The sequence below is a fragment of the Brassica oleracea genome, chromosome C3 (assembly GCF_000695525.1).
Source record: "Brassica oleracea var. oleracea cultivar TO1000 chromosome C3, BOL, whole genome shotgun sequence".
Classification (NCBI taxonomy): Eukaryota; Viridiplantae; Streptophyta; class Magnoliopsida; order Brassicales; family Brassicaceae; genus Brassica; species Brassica oleracea.
The window spans coordinates 11,302,542-11,325,300 of NC_027750.1; the positions used below are offsets into that span (position 1 = coordinate 11,302,542).

At 33.8% G+C, this 22,759-nt stretch overlaps 4 protein-coding genes across 10 annotated transcripts in view; 3 read left to right on the forward strand and 1 right to left on the reverse strand.

Moving 5' to 3' along the window:
* LOC106331957 (CAAX prenyl protease 2) overlaps positions 1–1,348 on the forward strand; it is a 2,024-nt gene extending 676 nt beyond the window's left edge. Inside the window, exons 3-8 of the mRNA XM_013770400.1 lie at positions 78–284; positions 388–499; positions 598–669; positions 741–803; positions 895–975; positions 1,068–1,348. Coding sequence (XP_013625854.1) covers positions 78–284; positions 388–499; positions 598–669; positions 741–803; positions 895–975; positions 1,068–1,201 — 669 coding nt within the window. The 3' untranslated portion in view covers positions 1,202–1,348. The remainder of the gene's footprint in view (positions 1–77; positions 285–387; positions 500–597; positions 670–740; positions 804–894; positions 976–1,067) is intronic.
* Positions 1,349–2,106: 758 nt separating this feature from the next.
* On the forward strand, positions 2,107–4,328 carry LOC106329571. 4 transcript variants are annotated; one of them, XM_013768264.1, is made up of 8 exons: positions 2,108–2,328; positions 2,453–2,536; positions 2,705–2,814; positions 2,925–3,007; positions 3,119–3,242; positions 3,321–3,589; positions 3,680–3,865; positions 4,182–4,328. In XM_013768264.1, exons 5-8 carry the CDS (start codon positions 3,185–3,187, stop codon positions 4,299–4,301), a joined length of 633 nt encoding a protein of 210 aa, XP_013623718.1. In that variant the 5' UTR covers positions 2,108–2,328; positions 2,453–2,536; positions 2,705–2,814; positions 2,925–3,007; positions 3,119–3,184; the 3' UTR covers positions 4,302–4,328. The 4 variants fall into 4 exon arrangements, with proteins under 4 accessions (XP_013623720.1, XP_013623718.1, XP_013623719.1 ...); XM_013768265.1 differs by having other exon boundaries at positions 2,453–2,532; XM_013768267.1 differs by having other exon boundaries at positions 2,112–2,328; positions 2,453–2,814; positions 3,321–3,396; positions 3,472–3,589; positions 4,182–4,327.
* A 2,654-nt stretch (positions 4,329–6,982) lies between these two features.
* On the forward strand, positions 6,983–12,492 carry LOC106333558 (FBD-associated F-box protein At4g10400-like). Of its 3 annotated transcripts, XM_013771993.1 has the most exons (3): positions 6,983–7,148; positions 7,254–7,268; positions 11,438–12,492. In XM_013771993.1, the coding sequence occupies exons 1-3, from the start codon at positions 6,983–6,985 to the stop codon at positions 12,490–12,492; spliced, it is 1,236 nt and encodes a 411-aa protein (XP_013627447.1). The 3 variants fall into 3 exon arrangements, with proteins under 3 accessions (XP_013627447.1, XP_013627445.1, XP_013627446.1); XM_013771991.1 differs by lacking the exon at positions 7,254–7,268 and having other exon boundaries at positions 6,983–7,169; XM_013771992.1 differs by lacking the exon at positions 7,254–7,268 and having other exon boundaries at positions 6,983–7,163.
* Positions 12,493–13,205: 713 nt separating this feature from the next.
* Positions 13,206–14,714, reverse strand: LOC106333308 (protein LITTLE ZIPPER 4-like). 2 transcript variants are annotated; one of them, XM_013771773.1, is made up of 2 exons: positions 14,357–14,714; positions 13,206–13,772 (listed from the first exon to the last, which is right to left on the reverse strand). In XM_013771773.1, the coding sequence occupies exon 2, from the start codon at positions 13,746–13,748 to the stop codon at positions 13,536–13,538; it is 213 nt and encodes a 70-aa protein (XP_013627227.1). In that variant the 5' UTR covers positions 13,749–13,772; positions 14,357–14,714; the 3' UTR covers positions 13,206–13,535. The 2 variants fall into 2 exon arrangements, with proteins under 2 accessions (XP_013627227.1, XP_013627226.1); XM_013771772.1 differs by having other exon boundaries at positions 14,304–14,714.
* Positions 14,715–22,759: the final 8,045 nt, after the last annotated feature.

Below are 22,759 nucleotides of genomic sequence, written 5' to 3' on the forward strand. Positions count from 1 at the left end.
GTTTTTTTTTTTTTTTTTTTGGCTTGATACAACATATCCCATCTTAAAAGATTCTATATTTGTGAATATGGAACCAGTGGCAAGGAGTGGTGTATCCTCTTCTGTTGACCTCGCTCATTTACGCTGGATCTTTGGTCTTGAACTTGTTGTTACTCCTTGAATCATGCAAGGAAAATGGTGGAGGATGTAGTTTCTTTACTAAAGTGAGGAGCTTTGTCCAAGCAATCCCTGCTTGCATCACGACATGTGCTTCTGGTGTTTACTTTTGGCGAAATTTGGTCGTGGTAATCAACTCTTCTCCATCTCTGTATCGAAACTGCATAAAACCTTGCATAAGTTACTACTAAATCGGACGAATTCTGATATGTTTCAGCTTGTAAATTGCAGGCACCGTTAACTGAGGAGCTGGTTTTCAGGGCCTGTATGATACCTTTGCTTCTGTGTGCTGGATTTAGGATTTACTACGCTATCTTCCTCTGCCCAATTCTCTTTAGCTTAGGTTTGTTTTCTTTGCTTGCTTCTCTGTTAATGACAGGTTTACAGCTCGAGTTGAGATGAAAATTACTGGATTTTTGGTTTATTATATGTTTTATGCAGCCCATTTGAATCATTTTAGAGAAATGTACATCAGGCAGAACCGCAGCTACATCAAGGCCTCACTGATTGTTGGTACGTTTGACCATAATCATATTAACAATCTTTGTCTCAGGCGTAAACTAATCATTCCTGAGCTTGATCAGGTCTTCAGCTTGGCTACACAGTCGTTTTTGGTGCATATGCATCGTTTCTCTTCATCAGAACCGGTACATTCCACGCACTGTACATCTATTAGCCCCTTCTAATGTTGGCCTGGCCTTGACTATAATGTTCCTGCATTGTGTAATATTTTTTAAGGACATCTCGCTGCTCCTTTGTTTGCTCATATATTCTGCAATTACATGGGATTGCCTGTGCTGCTACACCCACGAGGAAAAGGTAATACAAAAGATTTCAATGTTGGGAACAAATGCAAATGCAAATGCAGAAGAATAAAAGCTAAAGATGCTTTCATGGGTTCTTCTCTTCAGGTTTGGTTAGTGCAGCTGCGTTAGCCGGTGTGGTTGGATTCGTCACACTTCTCTTTCCTTTAACAAAGCCTCTCATGTACAACGATAGAACCAACAATTGTCCGTGTTGGCTTGGCTATTGTTTGTGGCATTGATACTCTGCACTCATAGCTCTGATCTTCTTTTTTTTTCCAGTTTCCACTGATCATGTCTTATTTTGTTGTTTCTTTTAATAGATTGTGGTCCGTTATCAAGTTGCTTTTTACAGACATTGTTTATAAAAATGTTTTTTTTTTTTTTGATCTTGAAGACTGATACATATTTTCTTTTTATATATTATATATTATATTTAATCAACCCGATAAATCGGGCGATCAGATCTGGTTACAAACCCGATTTGTTTATAAAAATGTTAATGGAAATTAAAGAAGAAAATGGCTGTTTAGGTACACGTTCTATAACAAATTTTATATATTTACAGTCCAACCAATCAATTCATGGACTCACGTGATTGTTGATGACTTGATGGTACTTAACAATACTTAACCATTCATGGTATATTATTATATCATTATTGTCAATACTTTCCTTATCAGTTACATATTAAAATCTCATTTTGAATAGTATTGATAATCTTAAAATTATCATAGATTTAATCCCCAAAAAAAAAGGATTATCATAGATATTTAGTTTATAACAAAATAATACAAACAAAATATTCCAATACAAATTCCCTAGATGGCTCGGCATATGTTTCTGTTAACTGATTTTGTATATATTCAAAATCAAACAAATATGGATATATTCCAACAATCAACCAATTTCAGATATTCCCAAATCTTAAACAATTATTACATAATTTAAAGCTCCACTTAAATATATATAAATATATATATATATATATATATATATATATATCTTTATATATAAAGTACAGTTCTTTATTTCCAGGTGAGGACACGTCGGATGATAGGTCATTAAATTGTTCGCTGCGGAGACTACACGTATATCCATAGACCGAACGCAGCCCTTCTTCTTTTGTCGTTTGGGCTGTTTCTCCTTTATGTGTACGGCCCAATCAACTATAGTCTACGTTAACCCTAATATTTTTTGTCAAAAAATCGATTCATCCCTTCTCTCCCTTATTCGGCGACGATGACTGTGGAACTTCCTCAACGTCCATGAAACGGACCTCTGATTAATCCCATCGATAAGACTCCCACTACGAGTTCTTCAATGCGTTGTTTGCGTTGGCTGGATCTGTGAGGTCGGGTATGAATAGGTCAGTATTTTTCTTCTGGAAATCACAATCTCTTCCTCACTCTTCTACTCGACTCTCTTATATTGTACTAAAGTGAAAAGATTCACTGCTTAATGGCTAACTCGAGTTTTTTTCGGGTATGCAGTCAAGTGTTCTGCTGCGATTCTGGAAAGCCAGGAATGTCAAGCGCTCATGTGGCTTGATATGCTGATGGTGGACGTTAATGAAAGTATTCTTTCCAGATCCTTACTTATTATTTTCCGGTGAACCTTATTTATTATTAGGGTTGATAGTGGTTTCCTGTGAAACTCATCTTGATAATCATCATTGATTTTGATTTTCTGTTAATTTGCTCTAATATTTATTTTCGGGTGAACTTCTGTAAATCGACCATAAGGGTTGCTCGAGTCGACCTCTTTTGAAGATCTAACCGAGCCGATCTCTCGCCTGAATAAGGTTTCCGGTTCCGTAATGTACGATTTAGCTAACATAAACACTCATTACCAGGTATTCTGAGCTAATCGAAACAATCTTTTTAATTAGTTGAGCTTCATTTATTAAAGATTATGAATGGTTATCTATATAACATACTGATACCACTCTCAAACTTTCCGTAGACATCACAGGAGAAATCATTGGTGTGCAAAGTACTGTTAGTGATCCTCCGGAAGAAAAGAATGGTGACTATAAAACTGGATAGGTAACTGTCATTAACCTTGATTGTCTATATATACGTACGTATGTAGTGTCCGGTTTTTATTTTTTAATTATTATTTTTTTTTCTAACAAATGCTATTCTGGATATGCGCAGTGATGAAACTGTCACCTTAGCTTATTTGGCTCCCAGGTTGTTTCTTTTCACAAAGAGCTTGAAGCCATGTGTGTTGATCCGAAGGTCATTGTTGCTACTAGCATAAACCCAAAGTTGGTTGGAGGTACCGAGATGTTCCAGATCATAGGTAGTATTTAATGACATAACATTCAAATTTTTATAAATTTCGTGCATTATGCAGGCCGTTTGTTCCTCAATGCAACGTCGCATGTGTATTTTGATAAGAAGACGTATGCAGGGGAAGTCCGATTCTACCAGTATGTTATTCGTTTATTAAATGTGTATATGTGCATTGACACTATTAGGCTGCCTAACCATTCTATGGTGCGTAGGTTGGTCGCCAGGGGCACTGGTCTACCATCAGCCGCCCCACTGCTAAGATCATATGCGAAGGTTGAGACAATGACAATGGCTGAGCTCAACGCTGCTGTCGTCAATGCTGCATCGCAGGTAACGTGTCTGGCAGTGTTGTTTAAAAAAAATAAAAATAATGGATTTTAGGATGTGACGTTGCATGTGAACCTTATTTCCATAATGCAGGAAATTGACTTCCTACGCATTGGGAGGGTTGTTCGCCTTGACACAGATAAGGGTTGGTGTTATGCTGCATGCTCTAAATGCAGTAAAAAGTTGCAGCGCACTGCCTCTGCTTTTGCGTGTGGGCGATGCAATAATTTGCATGGTGCTGGAGCCCTTCGGCGAGTAGCGTCTCTACTAAATAACTATGTAAATATCTGGACGTATACACCTGTATTTCAGAAGTATAGTTTTGTTTTTTGGTCAATGTATTTAGAGAAGCTTAATTAGTTTTGTTAGATTTAAGAAAAGAATATAAAGTTATTTATTTATTATTTACGAAAACACGTATTGTTTTCCTTTTGGTTTGAAAGGTGAGAGGTCACTGTGAATAATACATGCAAGAATGTTTTGTTCGCAAGAATGTTTTGTTTTGTTACATGCAATCAATCATCGCCTCTGCGTCTGTACTAGAATGTAGTTTGTATCAGATCTCTTACAATAAAAAGTTTTTGTCTGATTGCAGATGCTCAAAACAGTGGGACAAGATGAACTCCAGGCTTCTTCTCGGTTGCTATCTTTCTTTGTGGATCACCTTAATAATATGTTTGTAGTGTTGGACACAAATAATTTGATTCTCTGTTGAAAAGGTTACACTGTTCATCTAACTTGATATTGAAAAAAGTTCTCTATTATTTGTTCAAAACAACCCCATATACAGCTTCACTAAATTAAGACTGATTGATTGATCCCTGATTAGTACTAAGATCTGCAACCGTTATGTTAGGTCAAGTGTATGAAATCCAGTTCTAATTGGTTTCCACTGTCGACTAATTAGAGAAAAGTCACTGAAAAATATATTAAACATGAGGATTAAACATGTTATGTGATTTCTTTGATTCAGAAAGGCATTATGGATCGTGAAAGCTTTCATTCATTAATTTATAAAAATATCCTCTAAACCTAACCACCGTAATTAAGAGTTTGTCTCAAATAATTTAAAGCATTCAATTTTATTTTTTAGTTTGTGAATTTCAGATATATCAAATCATTATGCTCTGAATTAGCTGTCTGGGCATAATATCCGTAACCCGATATCTGAACCGAATCCGAACCGAAAAACCCGATCCATATCCGGTCCGAAATGTATAAAATATCTGAATGGATATTTTAAGGTGGTACAGAGCATATCCGAACCCGGAGTGTTATTAACCAAACCCGAACGGGTAACCCGAAAAAACGAAAAAAACCGAAAAATCCGAAAAAATATCCGAAGAAACCGATCCGAATGTCCAAAATTGGTACGGCCCTGGATAGGCTGTCTAGAGTTTACATAAATAATAAAACCAAATACACTTAAAATAGACCATAATGGTCGTGCATAATCATATTGGGCCAATCATAAACCAAGCTGGCTTGTCCTTCCACTTTTTGGGCCGATAAAGGCCTTTTTCGAACAACTCTTTCTTGGGCTCGATCCATCTTGTTCCAGGTCCGACCAAGCTGCTCCTTATGCTCATTTGGATGATAAAGGTCCTCATCATGTTCCAGTTCCTGCTCTGGTTCTCAATCTTCCATTTCCAACTCAATTCTCGCATATGTCGGTTTGACCAGTCCATTTCTCGATCAGACTGAATCTCCCATTCCATTTCCTGTCTAACCAGCTTTATCCTATCCATTTCCTTGTCAATCAGGGTTGTCACAGGTTGTCCATGATTGTTTAAAGTCAGTCCATGCTTTATAAAGGCCACATCAAGGCCCATAGCCTTTTCTCGGTCCAGTACCTCATGGATCAAGCCTTTTAGCTTTCCATAAAGCTCATCAGGTCGTGTCAAGATCCATTTCCTAGCTCCTTCTCTCTTTGACTTCATGTTCTTTAGTATGGAGCTGATCAGGGTCACACCAAAAATAATATACAATATAATTATATGAAACATGAATATATACTTCAAATATTCAATTTAATATTTATTTTGATATGTTATCTAACAATAAGTATGTAAAATTTAAATAACTACCTTAAATACTTAATTATATATAAATAAATATATATTTCTTATGTTTTACTTTTAAATTTTAGATTTTATTTCGGGTATATCCGAACCGATCCGATATAACCTGAATCCGAATGATATATGATTACTTTATGGGTTCTATGATGTGATACAAAACCGACCTGAACCCGATGTGTTATATCCGAACCCGACCCGTACTTGAAAATTTACTAGAATGGGACCTAGGAGGTGTTATAAAAGAGAACCGAAATCCAAAAACCCGACCCGAACGCCAACAGAGTCTAAACAATCATACTGAATTACGTTCATTATATTTTTCTATATTTATTATGTTTCTGTAATCATTACTATTTTGTTATAATTAATTAAACTTCAATCACAAATTTCAATGGGATTTTAGCAACTTATAAACATTTTAACATTTTAACATTTTAACATTTTAACTTATATTTATTATGTTTCTGTAATCATTACTATTTTGTTATAAACATTTTTTTAAGTAAAAAACATAACGAAAACATAAAAAAAAAACAAGTTAACAACACCTAAAACTATTATCCATCAATTTATTCTCGCTTCTCAACCACAACATGCACAATATTAATAAATTCTCACTTATATAAAAATAATCAATTACAATAAATATGAAATGCACCGCATAGGTTATTATGTAATAATAACTTACAGTACAACATGAAATCTCAGCAAAAACTGATGTAATGTCACCCCAAGGAAAAAGAAAAAAAGAAAACTTAACTAATTATCAAAATAGCAAGACTTCAAAAAAAAAAAGAAAAACAAGTACAAAATCTAACAACTATTTTTTTAATTAATAAAAATATTTATAGTTATTTACTCAAACTATTTCAATTAATTTCGAATATTCATCCCGCCCGTAGGTTAGACCGACACTAGTATATATATATACCATTAAGACCTAAGACTGAACATAAAGAGAAAGGAGGCAGCTAGAAGCAACTGTGCGCGAGAGAGAAGAAACTAGGGGTATGAATGGTGACCAGGGAACGACGAGGAATCATGCATTCCGTAACGTTCCTAAAAAAAATTACCATTCACAAGGAATAATAATTTCCTCTCATTCCCTTTCATTCCCTTTTTTGTAGAGAATTAAAGAACAAAATTATTCCTTGTCAAATTTGATAAGGAATAATCATTCCTTTTCATTCCTGGTATTTTATTCCCGTACATTCCTTTTTTATTCGTTCCTCTTGTTTCCCGGATGGTCACCAGTCGGACCCTAGGTTTTTGAATCTTTTTGTGTTCTTTGGTTTTAACTTTAATTTTGTACGATATGGACAAAATCAGTCGACTGCCGGATGAATTATTGGTGAAGATACTATCGTTTCTTCCAACAAAAGTTGCTGTCTCCACTAGCATCTTGTCCAAACAATGGGACCTTCTCTGGATGTGGTTACCTAAACTGGACTACAGTACTAGAAAGTATTCAGAGTCAGAATGCACGAGGTTACGGGGAAAATCCAGAATAATTTTTCAGTGGGTGCAAAAAAGACGTTGGGTTTGGTGTGTATATTCTCTTCTTTCTTGGATTCATTCGAACACAGGGGAAAATCCAGAATAATTTTTCAGTGGGTGCAAAAAAGACGTTGGGTTTGGTGTGTATATTCTCTTCTTTCTTGGATTCATTCGAACACAGGGGAAAATCCAGAATAATTTTTCAGTGGGTGCAAAAAAGACGTTGGGTTTGGTGTGTATATTCTCTTCTTTCTTGGATTCATTCGAACACAGGGGAAAATCCAGAATAATTTTTCAGTGGGTGCAAAAAAGACGTTGGGTTTGGTGTGTATATTCTCTTCTTTCTTGGATTCATTCGAACACAGGGGAAAATCCAGAATAATTTTTCAGTGGGTGCAAAAAAGACGTTGGGTTTGGTGTGTATATTCTCTTCTTTCTTGGATTCATTCGAACACAGGGGAAAATCCAGAATAATTTTTCAGTGGGTGCAAAAAAGACGTTGGGTTTGGTGTGTATATTCTCTTCTTTCTTGGATTCATTCGAACACAGGGGAAAATCCAGAATAATTTTTCAGTGGGTGCAAAAAAGACGTTGGGTTTGGTGTGTATATTCTCTTCTTTCTTGGATTCATTCGAACACAGGGGAAAATCCAGAATAATTTTTCAGTGGGTGCAAAAAAGACGTTGGGTTTGGTGTGTATATTCTCTTCTTTCTTGGATTCATTCGAACACAGGGGAAAATCCAGAATAATTTTTCAGTGGGTGCAAAAAAGACGTTGGGTTTGGTGTGTATATTCTCTTCTTTCTTGGATTCATTCGAACACAGGGGAAAATCCAGAATAATTTTTCAGTGGGTGCAAAAAAGACGTTGGGTTTGGTGTGTATATTCTCTTCTTTCTTGGATTCATTCGAACACAGGGGAAAATCCAGAATAATTTTTCAGTGGGTGCAAAAAAGACGTTGGGTTTGGTGTGTATATTCTCTTCTTTCTTGGATTCATTCGAACACAGGGGAAAATCCAGAATAATTTTTCAGTGGGTGCAAAAAAGACGTTGGGTTTGGTGTGTATATTCTCTTCTTTCTTGGATTCATTCGAACACAGGGGAAAATCCAGAATAATTTTTCAGTGGGTGCAAAAAAGACGTTGGGTTTGGTGTGTATATTCTCTTCTTTCTTGGATTCATTCGAACACAGGGGAAAATCCAGAATAATTTTTCAGTGGGTGCAAAAAAGACGTTGGGTTTGGTGTGTATATTCTCTTCTTTCTTGGATTCATTCGAACACAGGGGAAAATCCAGAATAATTTTTCAGTGGGTGCAAAAAAGACGTTGGGTTTGGTGTGTATATTCTCTTCTTTCTTGGATTCATTCGAACACAGGGGAAAATCCAGAATAATTTTTCAGTGGGTGCAAAAAAGACGTTGGGTTTGGTGTGTATATTCTCTTCTTTCTTGGATTCATTCGAACACAGGGGAAAATCCAGAATAATTTTTCAGTGGGTGCAAAAAAGACGTTGGGTTTGGTGTGTATATTCTCTTCTTTCTTGGATTCATTCGAACACAGGGGAAAATCCAGAATAATTTTTCAGTGGGTGCAAAAAAGACGTTGGGTTTGGTGTGTATATTCTCTTCTTTCTTGGATTCATTCGAACACAGGGGAAAATCCAGAATAATTTTTCAGTGGGTGCAAAAAAGACGTTGGGTTTGGTGTGTATATTCTCTTCTTTCTTGGATTCATTCGAACACAGGGGAAAATCCAGAATAATTTTTCAGTGGGTGCAAAAAAGACGTTGGGTTTGGTGTGTATATTCTCTTCTTTCTTGGATTCATTCGAACACAGGGGAAAATCCAGAATAATTTTTCAGTGGGTGCAAAAAAGACGTTGGGTTTGGTGTGTATATTCTCTTCTTTCTTGGATTCATTCGAACACAGGGGAAAATCCAGAATAATTTTTCAGTGGGTGCAAAAAAGACGTTGGGTTTGGTGTGTATATTCTCTTCTTTCTTGGATTCATTCGAACACAGGGGAAAATCCAGAATAATTTTTCAGTGGGTGCAAAAAAGACGTTGGGTTTGGTGTGTATATTCTCTTCTTTCTTGGATTCATTCGAACACAGGGGAAAATCCAGAATAATTTTTCAGTGGGTGCAAAAAAGACGTTGGGTTTGGTGTGTATATTCTCTTCTTTCTTGGATTCATTCGAACACAGGGGAAAATCCAGAATAATTTTTCAGTGGGTGCAAAAAAGACGTTGGGTTTGGTGTGTATATTCTCTTCTTTCTTGGATTCATTCGAACACAGGGGAAAATCCAGAATAATTTTTCAGTGGGTGCAAAAAAGACGTTGGGTTTGGTGTGTATATTCTCTTCTTTCTTGGATTCATTCGAACACAGGGGAAAATCCAGAATAATTTTTCAGTGGGTGCAAAAAAGACGTTGGGTTTGGTGTGTATATTCTCTTCTTTCTTGGATTCATTCGAACACAGGGGAAAATCCAGAATAATTTTTCAGTGGGTGCAAAAAAGACGTTGGGTTTGGTGTGTATATTCTCTTCTTTCTTGGATTCATTCGAACACAGGGGAAAATCCAGAATAATTTTTCAGTGGGTGCAAAAAAGACGTTGGGTTTGGTGTGTATATTCTCTTCTTTCTTGGATTCATTCGAACACAGGGGAAAATCCAGAATAATTTTTCAGTGGGTGCAAAAAAGACGTTGGGTTTGGTGTGTATATTCTCTTCTTTCTTGGATTCATTCGAACACAGGGGAAAATCCAGAATAATTTTTCAGTGGGTGCAAAAAAGACGTTGGGTTTGGTGTGTATATTCTCTTCTTTCTTGGATTCATTCGAACACAGGGGAAAATCCAGAATAATTTTTCAGTGGGTGCAAAATAGAATAAAGGACTAAGGGGAGTCGAACTTGAGACTTGAAGGGGTGCACAACACTACTTAACCATCTGATCTAGCTCGTTTCTTTGTATTTTTACATACAAAACGGTAAATATTTATAAATTTACGAGTGCACGTGCCACCCTAGTCTTGGCACTGGCTTCGCCCCTGTTCGAACATACATAAAAAAATTCGCATATTATTATTTTCCTATTTCTCTTTTGATTTTTTTTTGAGCCCGAGAGTACACACAAAACTAGTTTCACCAGGTTTCTGATAGAGTGACGTAAATCAAAAGATTTTTTGCAGTTGTATCCTGAGACTCATTACGTTATCGAACCGTCGCATTACGAGACGTATTTTGATTTAAGAAAAGAGATAATATCTCGACTCTGCAGTTGTATCATCTTTTTCTTAATCTTTGGTATAATTTTATCAATTTTATTCTTTACAATAGTCACAGTTATCCGTAGTTTATATAATATGTTCTATCACATATAATTATGCTTCAAAGGTTAAATGGATTTTTTGGCAAATATCCAACATCTACGTTAGGTGCATACGTTCTCAATTTTGTAATCTAATAGTTTACTTTTTTTTTTTTTTACATATATCAATAGATAAAACAAATGAGTTGTTAATATAAAAGAATAGCGGAGAAACAATTTGCTAATAAAAATACATTCAACAACAAATACATAATAACATGTACCGGCTAGCACATTTGAGGGATGTTAAGCATGTTTTCATGTAAATGGTGACTCATTCCAATAAATCATTGAATATTATTTATTTATAATCATCCTTAAGAATTTAACATTTTACCAAAAAAAATAAAAAAGAATTGAACCACCGTTAACATAAAAAACATATTGTTTATCTAAAAGGTTGATTGGCGAATGCTTTAGAAGTGTTGTAAGATCTCTTTACAGCCTAAATTATTTCTACAGCCTAAATTTTTGCCAATCATGCTTTCTAAAGATTTTTTAAAGTTACAGATTTATTTTTTCTTTTTATTTATTTTTATCTGTAGAAAACCATAAATCTAGAGTATTTATTTTTTGCTTTAGAAAATTTATATGTAAATCATTGAATCTTTTTAAACCTACGGTTGATATTCTGCAGCAAATCTTGTTGAGATAAGCATGAAATAGCTTAGAGTACAAGCTACCTAATCCTATTGTGTTTGAATTTATCTAAAGGATTAGGAAATAGAGTTGTGTTAATCCTAATGAGTTTAGGATAATTATAAAGTTATATAAAGAGATGCAAGGGTGTTTGCATATCTTATGAGTTTGAGAGCTTTAGTTTTTTGAGTTGTTTTCTAAAGCATTGAGAGAGTTTTAACAAAGCGTTCTTTGAGAAATATAGTTCTTTGATTCAATAACGGCGTTTTCTTAACAAGAATCTGCCATTACACAGAGCTCCGATTATAGAAAGCTTCAGCCTCGATTTTCTTGCTTCACAATTCAAACCCGTGACAATTAGATCATGGCTTCTAACCGCAGTTTCACGCAACCTACGAGAGGTGGAGGTTTCTCATGGTTGTAATAATAAGGTGCTCAACATGTTGCCAAGTAGCTTGTATACTTGTAAATCACTCGTGTCCTTGAAACTCAATGGAAGAAGGCTTCTAGTGGATGTTCCTCGTATGGTTTCTCTCCCTTGTCTGAAAACTTTTCTGCTTCAAGATGTGAAGTACAAGAATGAAGATTCTCTTCAGCGGCTTCTATCTAATTGCCCTGTTCTTGAAGATCTAGTGGTGGAAGGATGCAAAGGTGACAATATGGTAAAGTTCATTGTTATCGTCCCCTCGTTGCAACGTTTAACAGTCAATATACTTGAGGATCTAGATGAGTTTGTGATGAATACTCCTTCTTTGAAATACTTCAAACTTGACTACTATAATTACAAGAATCACCACTGTTTGATTAAGCGTATGCCTAAGCTGGAGGAGGCATATGTAGAACTTAGCTTTAATCCTGTTTATATTGATAGGTTTATCCGATCAATCACTTCTGTCAAACGTCTGACGTTATGCATAGATGATGTGTATGGTGATGGTTTTGTCTTCGACCAGCTTGAACATCTGCAACTATGCACATGCGATGAACAACATACGTCGGGTGCGGTGATTGTCCGGTTGCTCAAAGATTCACCTAACTTACGAGTACTAGACCTATTCAAAATGGAATATCATAACCCTATTGGTCTGTATACTTGGAATCAACCAAGTACTGTTCCGGAATGTATTTTGTCGAGTCTACAAACTTTCAAGTGTTCAGGATACTCGGGAAGACCAGGAGAAAGAGATCTTGTGATTTATATATTAAAAAATGCTAATCACTTGAAGACTGCAACAATCTGGTTTCCGACGGTTGACATGAAAAAAGAGTTGGTTCTTTCTTCTCGAGCTTCAAACGCATGCCAACTTGTATTTGATTGAGGATAGGATCTATACACCTTTTTGTTTTTGGTTAGGTTTTGTCTCTCTTATTATACTCTTGTTTTTTATATAAAGGATGAGTATTACACTGAAAATAATATATATATATATATATTCCATTATTTCCGACTAACCTTTATATACATATATATTTTTACTAACCTACATTAACTATTTATCTAATCTTATTTAAGTTTATTCTAACAAATATATTATTGAGATAAGGTTGATGATTTGTACCATAATTAATAGCATATTTCTTTAGCTATTAAAAAAAATATTCAAATTACTATTTCTAAGAAAACAAACCAATATATATATCCGACTCTCATGATAAAATAAATATTAGGAAATAAAGATCCAAATTTTTTTTTTAATACACATCCTTAAACCAAAGAAACATTATATAAGGAAATTAAAGCACTCACTGGTGATGTTTACCGTTTTCTAGGCCCAACACGTAAACTTTATTGGAATCCGAATTCAAACACTTAATTTTTCGTCTAACATATTTGTATATTTATTTTCAATTAAAGTTTTAGAAATAAAAAATTTCTCACGTTTTTAAAACGCGGATCAAAACTTAGTAAATCTCGTATAGCTAACATTATACAGTGAACAAAATTCTTAAAGAAAAGAAAATGTAGAATATAAAAATAATAAAGATACTGGTTGTTTAAGAAAAGAGCAGAAGGTAGTACAACGTAGTCCCATAATCCACCATATCCTAAAAAACAACCCCACATGAAAAGGCAACAAAGAAATCTAATTAATAAGTATATGAATGGAAACAAATGTAAAATATCCCTGAGAAGATAAGTAGAGACACAATGCTTCTGTCCTTTTAGTAGTAGAAATAATTTAGAAGAACCCACAAGTTCAAATAATAATAATACTCCTACTGCCCACTAACTTTTGACTATTTTCTTACATTACACCAATACAAAGGAACTACGAAAAGATGGGTTCTTCTAACTGAGCAGGGTCAGAATAATTTTTTTCAGTATACCAAATCCAATACTTGTCCTAAGAGTTTTACTGCATCAGGATTGTCCAGAAGCAGAACTTGACGAAGAGAGGTTGCTGCTTCCTTGCTTTGATTCATTAGGGTCCTTGGTTTTGGAGAGCTTCTGGTTGAGTTCAATGAGAAGCTGTTGATTCTCCTGATTCAGGATTTCAGCTTTCTTCCTCAACCTTTCATTCTCCTTTACTATATAACAGTTTTGCAGGTACAACTTCGCGTTTAGCCTCTCCATTTCGATAAACTTGCTCTCTCAAAACTAAAAAAACAAACAAACAAAATCTCTTATGTCAAAGAGAAAAGAAAAAGATATGATTTGTGGAGCTCGTTCACACATTTAATGTGGAATTACATTAAGCAAAATCCATGACCGCATTTAGTTTGTTTTCAACAAAAAAAATGTCAATTTTTCTTTTGAATAAAAACCAATGATCAAACAGAAGAACAATCATGCTTTTCTTGGTTTCGAGGATAGGAAAGATAAAGCCACCACAAGAAATGAAAACAAAAATAAAGTTATGATGATGCAGTAAGTATAATGATGAAGTTTGAAAACGAAAATACAAAACACATTTACAGAAAAAGAAACCGACCAAAACAAAGCAGGTATACTAGCAAAAACAGAGCCAAAATGATCTTTATTGGAAAATTAAAAGGAGAAAAAGAAAGTTTCGAAACAAGAAAAAAATTTGAAAAAGACAAACAAAAAATTTATCCATCAATTTAAAGTTGTGTTATACAAAAATAAAGAACTAAAAAATAGTTGGGTGGTTATGCAAATGATATTCACCTTGCTTGTACGTGAGGAGAGAGAGATATCAAGAGAGAGCGAGAGAGATCTACCTTAAGGAAAGAGTGTTCGATAGGGTGAGGAAGAAGTGTAGTGTGTTTATATGTTTGTAGAGGAGAGAGATTTGTATGGAAGGTAGAGGGACAAAGAGAACAAAATGAAGATAATGTCTGGTCCGATAATGTCTCTTATATAGAGCCTCACAAGCTAGAGATAGAGAAAGGGGACGTGCCCCTCTCTCCTGACACAACAATCATGCTTTGTGTTGTGTGTTATGCTTTAGATGGCGGCCGAATACGCAGCTCGCAATCTTTTGTATTTGTTTCTTTTATAAAAGTGAGAAAAAAATAACCCAGTGAGGAAAAAGTGAGAAAAAGATCTGGTTGCGTCATGTGAATGATGATCGAAAGAGGAGAGTCGAGAAATAAAGAAGAAAACTTAGAGGATAGAGTACTACTTGAGGGGGTCTACTTTCAAAATTTCTCTATATGTCTTTTTCTTTTACTTGTATTTTCAAATTGTGTTTTGGTATGAAATGACCACTATTTGTTTTCAAATTGTGTTTTGGTATGAGATGACCACTATTTGTTAATCTAACTTTATATTTTCTTTAAACTAAAATATCTCTATTATAAAAGTAGTTTTTCCTCAATGTATGATTTTGTGATAAATATTTTTATTATTTTAGGAGAAAATACAATTAAATTTACTTTTACATGTATATTTATAAACAAAAACAATATTTAATTATATCTTCTAAGAACAGGAAAATTTGAGTAAAACTCATATCTGTAATAAAGTTAAATTTATTTTAGAGAAAATTATAGACATTGATTGGAGACGGTTTAAGGGCATCTCCAACTCACTCTATTTTTCACTCTAAAATAGAGTTTAGAGTAAAAATGCTCCAATAATACTTTATTTCTCGCTTTATAATAAAGTGGAAAAATAAGTTTATCCAAATAAAGAGTAACTTGTTTTTTTTTGTTCATCGCTCTATTTTCTACTCTAAAATAGAGTATCACTGGATCAAACTCAAACTATATTATAGAATTACTCTATTTTAGAGTAAAAAATAGAATAAGCTTCTAACAGGTTCATTTCTCACCGACCAAGTAATCATTCACATAAACCGTTTTTGATACCATCATAGACCAACAAATTTTTATAGATATCAAGCAATATTTCAAACAAGTAGAACTAACTCATACAACTCTCATTTTTGTCCAATATGCATCAGTTTGTGTATCATATAAATAAAGACTGTCTTTAACATGGTGTCATGAGAACATTCAAACAAGATTTCAATACGTACCGGCTTGAATTAATACTTAGATCATAGGAGAATGGTATAGTTTTGTAGTAAGTAGAGGGTTAAAATGTAACTAGAGAAGGATTGAGACGTTTATTGAGTGAAAACGATGATGATAATGAAGAGGATGGCTCTATAGGCCGTAGTCCCTTCAAGATACGCAATGATGGTTGGGGACTGGTTCTAAACATGTCATTATTCATAATTCAATTTTAAGTTTCAGTTTGGACCATTTTCATTACTCTCTTTTTACTTCTTTCATTTCCCGGTTTGGTCGATAATTGATTTGTCAATACTACTCATCATCAGCCATAATTTCATGTTCGATTTTTCTTCATGATCATTTTATTCTTTCATCTTCCTTTCTTTAGATAAAGATTGAAATTATTAAAAGCAAAAGAAAAGAGAGTAATTATGAAGAGAAAAGTTTTGCGACCCCAAACATTTAGAGAATAAATAACTCTCTTGTGTGTTTATGAGTGTGTCACAGCGTGAAAAAGATCATATAGTTAATAATTTTTCCGAGGTGGAATTGTTTTTATCTTTTCATGAGCTCTTTCTTCACTTCATCTTTTAGCTTCACTAAACCATCGTCCCTCGTGGACCTCGTTTGGTTTAATAATAATACGAATTATTGCACTTTCACCTTTATATAATTACTTTTTCTTTACCAAATCTTGTGACTTTTTTTTTGGATTTTGTTATTCTATCACAGAAAAATTTGGGAAATCGTATAAAAATGTATATTTTGTGAACGGTGAATGATTAATTGATGGGTTGTTGTCCTATTTTTGTTTCCTTTTGCGCTAAGCGTTCCAAATTGACAATGGTTTTAAAGTTTCAAAACACAAGTTCGAACCCATAATTATTATGTGTGTCTTGAAATGGAACTCTAAATAAACAAAATGGAATTAAAAAATAAATGGTGGTTGCACTTCTTGTTTACATCAAAGGCAATGACAATTAATAAGTAGGGAGGTGTGTGTGAGTCATCCATGTCAATGTTAGAAGAATTTTTTGATTAATTACGAGGTGTTTAACTTTTATTAGCTAATCAAAAGTTTATAGTTATGGATTTTATCTTAGTGTAAGAATGTTATAATTTAAAGTTTAGCATAAGTGTTTAACAAAGTATTTTGATATAGTCTATAAATATTTAATTATTTGCTAATTTGACATATTGTTTTTCTTAAAAATATCTAAGCACATGTAGACTCGACATTTAGACTCAATAATCACTATGTTTTTGGTAATAATGATACAAATTAGTACCTTCAAATTTTTAGTTAAACATATGCTATATTTATTGGTTGTACATGCAGGAAATCAAATGGTCTATAATATGTGAAATCATATAAGTAGGAAACTATATATTTCCCACTTTTAATCATTGTAATTTGTGATCATTTCGTCCCTTTAGAACCTTTTTTTTTTATGTTTTGGGTCTCCATAAGGTATAAAGTGCGTACATATTGCATTGCATGGAAAAATTAATCATAACATCTCCTAAATTTTAAACATACAACGAATATTTAATAAAGATTTTGTGGGGTGAGCAGTAATGATATACATAGGTTTCAAGTATATTAATTACTCCCTCTGTTCCTAAAAGATCTTTGTTCTAGAAAAAAATTTGTTTCAAAAAGATACATTTTTTATTTTTTCAATGTATGATTTTATGAAAAATTGTAAGTTTCAAAAAAAGTAATGGTGTTTATTGAATTTCTATTGGCTAAAAATTATGAAAAATTGTTATTCACAAAAAACAATGCATATTTAATGAGTTTTCTTAATATATGTGAAAAGTGTAGAATATGCATCTTTTAAAAACAGATGGAGTAAGAGATAAAGGGCTTTTTGCAGCTGATACATATAATAGAGATTTCGAATATATATTATACAAACGCTGGGATCCAAAAATGTAATTTATATATTTATGTGAAACTAGTTCCAATTTTCATTCGATATATCAAACGCTCTCTGTATTATAGTTTCTTTGTTTACAATTTCGTTGATATTAAATCGGTATTTCTTTAAATTTGAAAAACAAAACAATCCATCTTTTCTTTAAAACAACAACAATTCGAGACACTAGTTCTATACTTCTATTACATCGTAGAACAAACCTCAAGTTAGTTTTATATAATTTTTAAGGGATGTTGTGAAAGCTATCAAGGATTGTACCTAAGACATTGATGTTGTGAAAGCTATCAAGGATTGTACCTAAGACATTGATGTTACCGGCAGTGATATGTAAACCACTACAGTAAGACAATTTAATAAACATAAGGTCGAAATATGGTAATAATATGGAGGGCTGCCAAGGCTTCCATAGCTTCCCTCAGGGCCAGCACTGTTGAGTAAGAACTTTATTATTCTTTTTTTTCTTTTAATTATCATTTCGTTAATTAATTATTTTGAAGGAAAAATGTTATATGTAGAATATTACATATGGTCAAGAAATATTACTTAATCTGCTACATATCTATTATTTTCTACAAAAAGAACTGAATTTATCTTCTCTAAAAAATAAGTCCAACCATGATGTAAAAGCAGTAACTCTATCTATCTTTAGTTATTCAACAATTCGACCAATATTAATTATTTATGAGGTTTTTCATATACTGATGTGCCCACGTAAATTTCTATGTGTTCTTATTATCCATACCTTGTTACTGAATTACAAAAAATGGTACTTTTTTTTTATAACCGTAGTGTGATCCCAAAGGCTTTCTAGGTCCAAAGACTAATCACTACGAGGTCCGCAGGATCCGCGTTTTCTTACCACTTAAGACGCTCTGGGTAGCCAAGGGGAATCGAACCCATGGCGGTACTCACAGCTGTGAGCCCTTTACCACTAAGCCAAGACCACTTGGTACGAAAGTTTTTAATTTATTCTTAAAATGGTTTTGTTTTTCAATTTTCAAAGCGTTCCGCTTTTGTCCTTCATTTTGAGATTCCATTTTGTTTTGTTTTTTTACTGATATTTAATTTCATAAAAGGCAAAAGTTATATAAAATCAGTTAAAATAGGAAATTAAATAAAATAAAGAGGATTGGAGAAAATGTTAGACAACAGATCAAAGATACGCTTGGAATACAGAACGAAGGAGGTATGGGGACGTACTTAGGAATTCCAGAGGATATTAGCAGATCTAAATGTAAACTCTTTGCATTTCTCAAAGACAAATTGATGAATAGAGTGAACGGATGGACGAATAGATGGCTCTCAAAAGGAGGAAAGGAAGTTTTGATTAAATCCATTTTGGTAGCTCTTCCGACATATGTTATGTCTACATTTCTACTACCAATGGAGATATGTGAAAACCTCGCAAGTGCCATTGCACAATTCTGGTGGAGTTCGAATCCCCCAAAAAGAGGAATTCATTGGGCCAAATGGGAAAAGATCTGTCTACCAAGGAAGGAGGGCGGCATTGGTTTCTGTGTGATCCATGAGTTCAGCCTGTCTTTACTAGCAAAACAACTATGAAGGCTAATTCAATATCCTGATTCGTTAGTGGTTCGTGTGTTAAAGGGAAGATACTACCACATGAGTTCTCTTTTGAGAATAATCTCTGTCAGCAGCTCATCCTATGTGTGGACCAGTATTTTAGCTGCTCGAAAGCTACTGCTATTGGGAATTAGGCAGAAGGTACATTCTGGATATGAGATCAAGGTGTGGGAGGATCCTTGGATCCCTACAACACCAGCTAGACCGGCTCACGCTGCAGCCCCAGTTATGCACCCGAATATGAGAGTCAGCGGCCTTATTGATCAAGAATCGAAACAATGGGATATTCGACTACTGGAGGATTATGTTGCCCCTGCGGATATACCTTTTATAAGAAGCTTAGCCATAAGCTCAGATCATCGTTGGGATACTTTCTGTTGGAGCTACACTAAAAATGGTCAGTATACCGTTAAATATGGATATTGGGTAGCTCGGAACTTATTGAAGGCTGAAGAAGAGAAATAAGTAATGGAGCTCACAATAACAAAGCTTCAAGCCTTTGCTTGAAAAATAAAAGCGCCTCAGAAAATTTGTCATCTTATATGGCAATTGATAACAGGTCATGCAGCTGTAACGAGAAATTTGATACGGCGTAATATGAGATGTGACAACTATTGCCCGTGATGTGGAGAACAAGAAGAGTTTGTCACTCATGCAATCTGCGAATGTCCACCAGCCCTACAAGCTTGGGCCCTATCAGCAACACCAACAAGTCCATATACCTTTCCGATGCCAAGTGTCTATGCTAATATGGATTATCTATTCTGGAGAAAGAACAACATTGTCGAGCCAAGATTAGACAGGGACCCTTATCCCTGGATAATCTGATATATTTGGAAGGCCTGAAATGATAAGCTATTCAGGGGAATAGATAGAGACCCATTGGAGCTAGTTCATTATGCAGAAAGTGAGTGCCAAGTATGGTTCAACGCTAATGAGATGGTGTCACCTATTCCACAAGTACAAAATATTGAGGAACCCCAAGTCTTAAGCTTGGGTAATATATGCATGATAGATGGGTCTTGGACATCTTCATCACAATTCAGTGGGTGTGGATGGGTATGGATGGATAGTTTGGAGAAGGGTCAACTTATGGGCACCCGGAATAACCCGAGACGAGAGTCTGCATTGCATTCAGAAGTGGAACTGCTACGATGGGCGATGGAGAGTATGCTTCAGCATTCAACATGTCAGAGTTTTGGGACGGACTGCAAAGATTTGATCGCTATGATTAAGGAACCCCATGCTTGGCCAAACTTTGCAACAGAATTGGAAAGGATAGAGACTCTGAAGACATGCTTTCCGGACTTCAAGATCACTCACATCCCACGAGCGCAAAACCATATTTGCGAGGTCTTTCTATAGAGATTTATGTTTTATTGGTTGTTTTATTTCGGTCTGGCTACCCAGACCACCTCAAGCTTGAGTAATAGAATAGTCTTTCGTTGTCAAAAAAAAAAAAAAAAACTTTGCTCTCTGGGTGTTACACTATCGTGAAAAATTCTATCTTTATTATGCACATGCGCTACTTTATATTAACTTATGAACCAGCAGGTGTAACCATTTTATCGTTATTGCCATAATATGTGGATTCATAATCTTTCAATAGGTGAATATTCTTTCCGATTTAAACTCCCTTAGAGAACGACAGAACGTCATATTAAACTTGAAATGTATAAAACATTTATTCGCATAAAACACGTTATTCTGAATATCTATTGTTATTGGTTTGGGGAGGGGAGTGTTATTGGTTTAAAAATTCTAAAGAAATTATAAAATTCTGAAAATTTATTGTTATTGGTTGGTGGATCCATAAAATTTTACCAAAATCTATCGATATTGGTTAGAAGATTTTTAAATTTCATTCAAATCTTTTGTTATTTAAAAAGTTCAGTTATCGTTGATTTTGTAATCCTATTAAAATTTATTATTATTGGAAGTTAGATTTTTTATATTTTTTACTCATAATACCAAACTTTGAAAATATCATGTGTATTTATAAGATTCTTGAAATCCATGTAAAAAAATATACACATACAAGCTCAAAAATTAGAATGTTGTTTCAAAATTAACGTGAACATACCAAACGAGATCATTATTATTATAACAAAAAGAAGAGAATTAAAACAAAACTGAAGAGAGAAATGATTATTATAACAAAACTAGGGGTATGCACTTTACCCGATATCCGAAGCTGCACCCATATCCGATCCGAAATCCGAACCGAAATAGCAAAATATCCGAACGGGTATTGAATTAGGAGAGATTGGATATCCTAACCCGAACGGGATCCGAACCCGAATGGATATCCGAAGATAACCGAACATATGTATAATTAACCTTATATTTCTAGTTTACATCTCTCATTTTATATAAAATATTTATATTGATACTACAGATACTTTAAGTTCATATGATATACATACAATTACGGAGAAAATGATTTGTTTTTCACTTAAAATGCATGTCAAACTTGTTATTTCAAGAATTAACAAAAAATTACATCCAAAATTTTAAAACAATAACCAAATTTATGTTTTTTTAGTTTGAAAATGTTATGTCTAAATCTATTAACCATTCAATCTATTAAAAATAAAAAATTAGTTAAGTGAAAGTTATAAATTTAAATACAAGAAATTTGAGAAATCAAAATTTTAATATTTTTTTTTCAAAATCTAAATATCCGAACCCGATCCGAAATAACCGAATCCGAACTAAAAATACCCGAACCCGATCCGAAGTACAGAAATACCCGAACGGATTCTACATCTCTATACCGAAATACCCAAAAATCCGAAATACCCGACCCGAATCCGAACGGGTACCCGAACGTCCACCCCTAAACAAAACTATGAACACACCAGTTTTGAATGATACCGAGTAACAAAACCTAAAAAATATCTGACCATAACACAAATAACACACCATCAGCGTTGTGTTATGTTTATTGATATCAGATTTTCCGGATAAATACACACTATACCATAACACAAAAAACAAATACCAATAAAAAATATGCCTTACCATTATCGTTGACTTCCATTTTCAACTGATCTGTCCACAATTACGTGATATTAATATATATGGTTTACGTCAAAAAAAAAAATTGGAAATTTTCTAGCAAGATTGTTATACATTACCTTATAAGAAGAAGCTTTTTGAAAAATATATTATGCAAATCCATAATAATCAATAAGATCTATAGAAATCAATATAAAATATTTGATATAAATTTAGAAAATATTTGCTAACTCTACTTAACTTTTAAAAATTTGTCAACTTTTAAAATCAATAAACTATTTCCAAATTCTGATTCCAATAACCCCTCCTAAGTATCAATTCATTTATTTCAATTAGTTGCAAGTACAAAACAAGTATAAGTATGAAAATAAAAGTAACTATTTAGTGTTGTTTGGTTTGGTATTCGTGGTTTGTTACATGTTTCACTTTAAAATAAGAAAATTTTCAAATTATGGTAGAATAGCTCGTTTATACAATAAATGAACTAAAAATAGTATGTTTATAGAAACATCTTAATTTTATTTACTGGATGTGAATGAAAGCTTTTTCTCGTTCCCTCTTAATATTTTATATTATCAACTTAAAAAAACATATGAAATAAGGATTTTTTTTT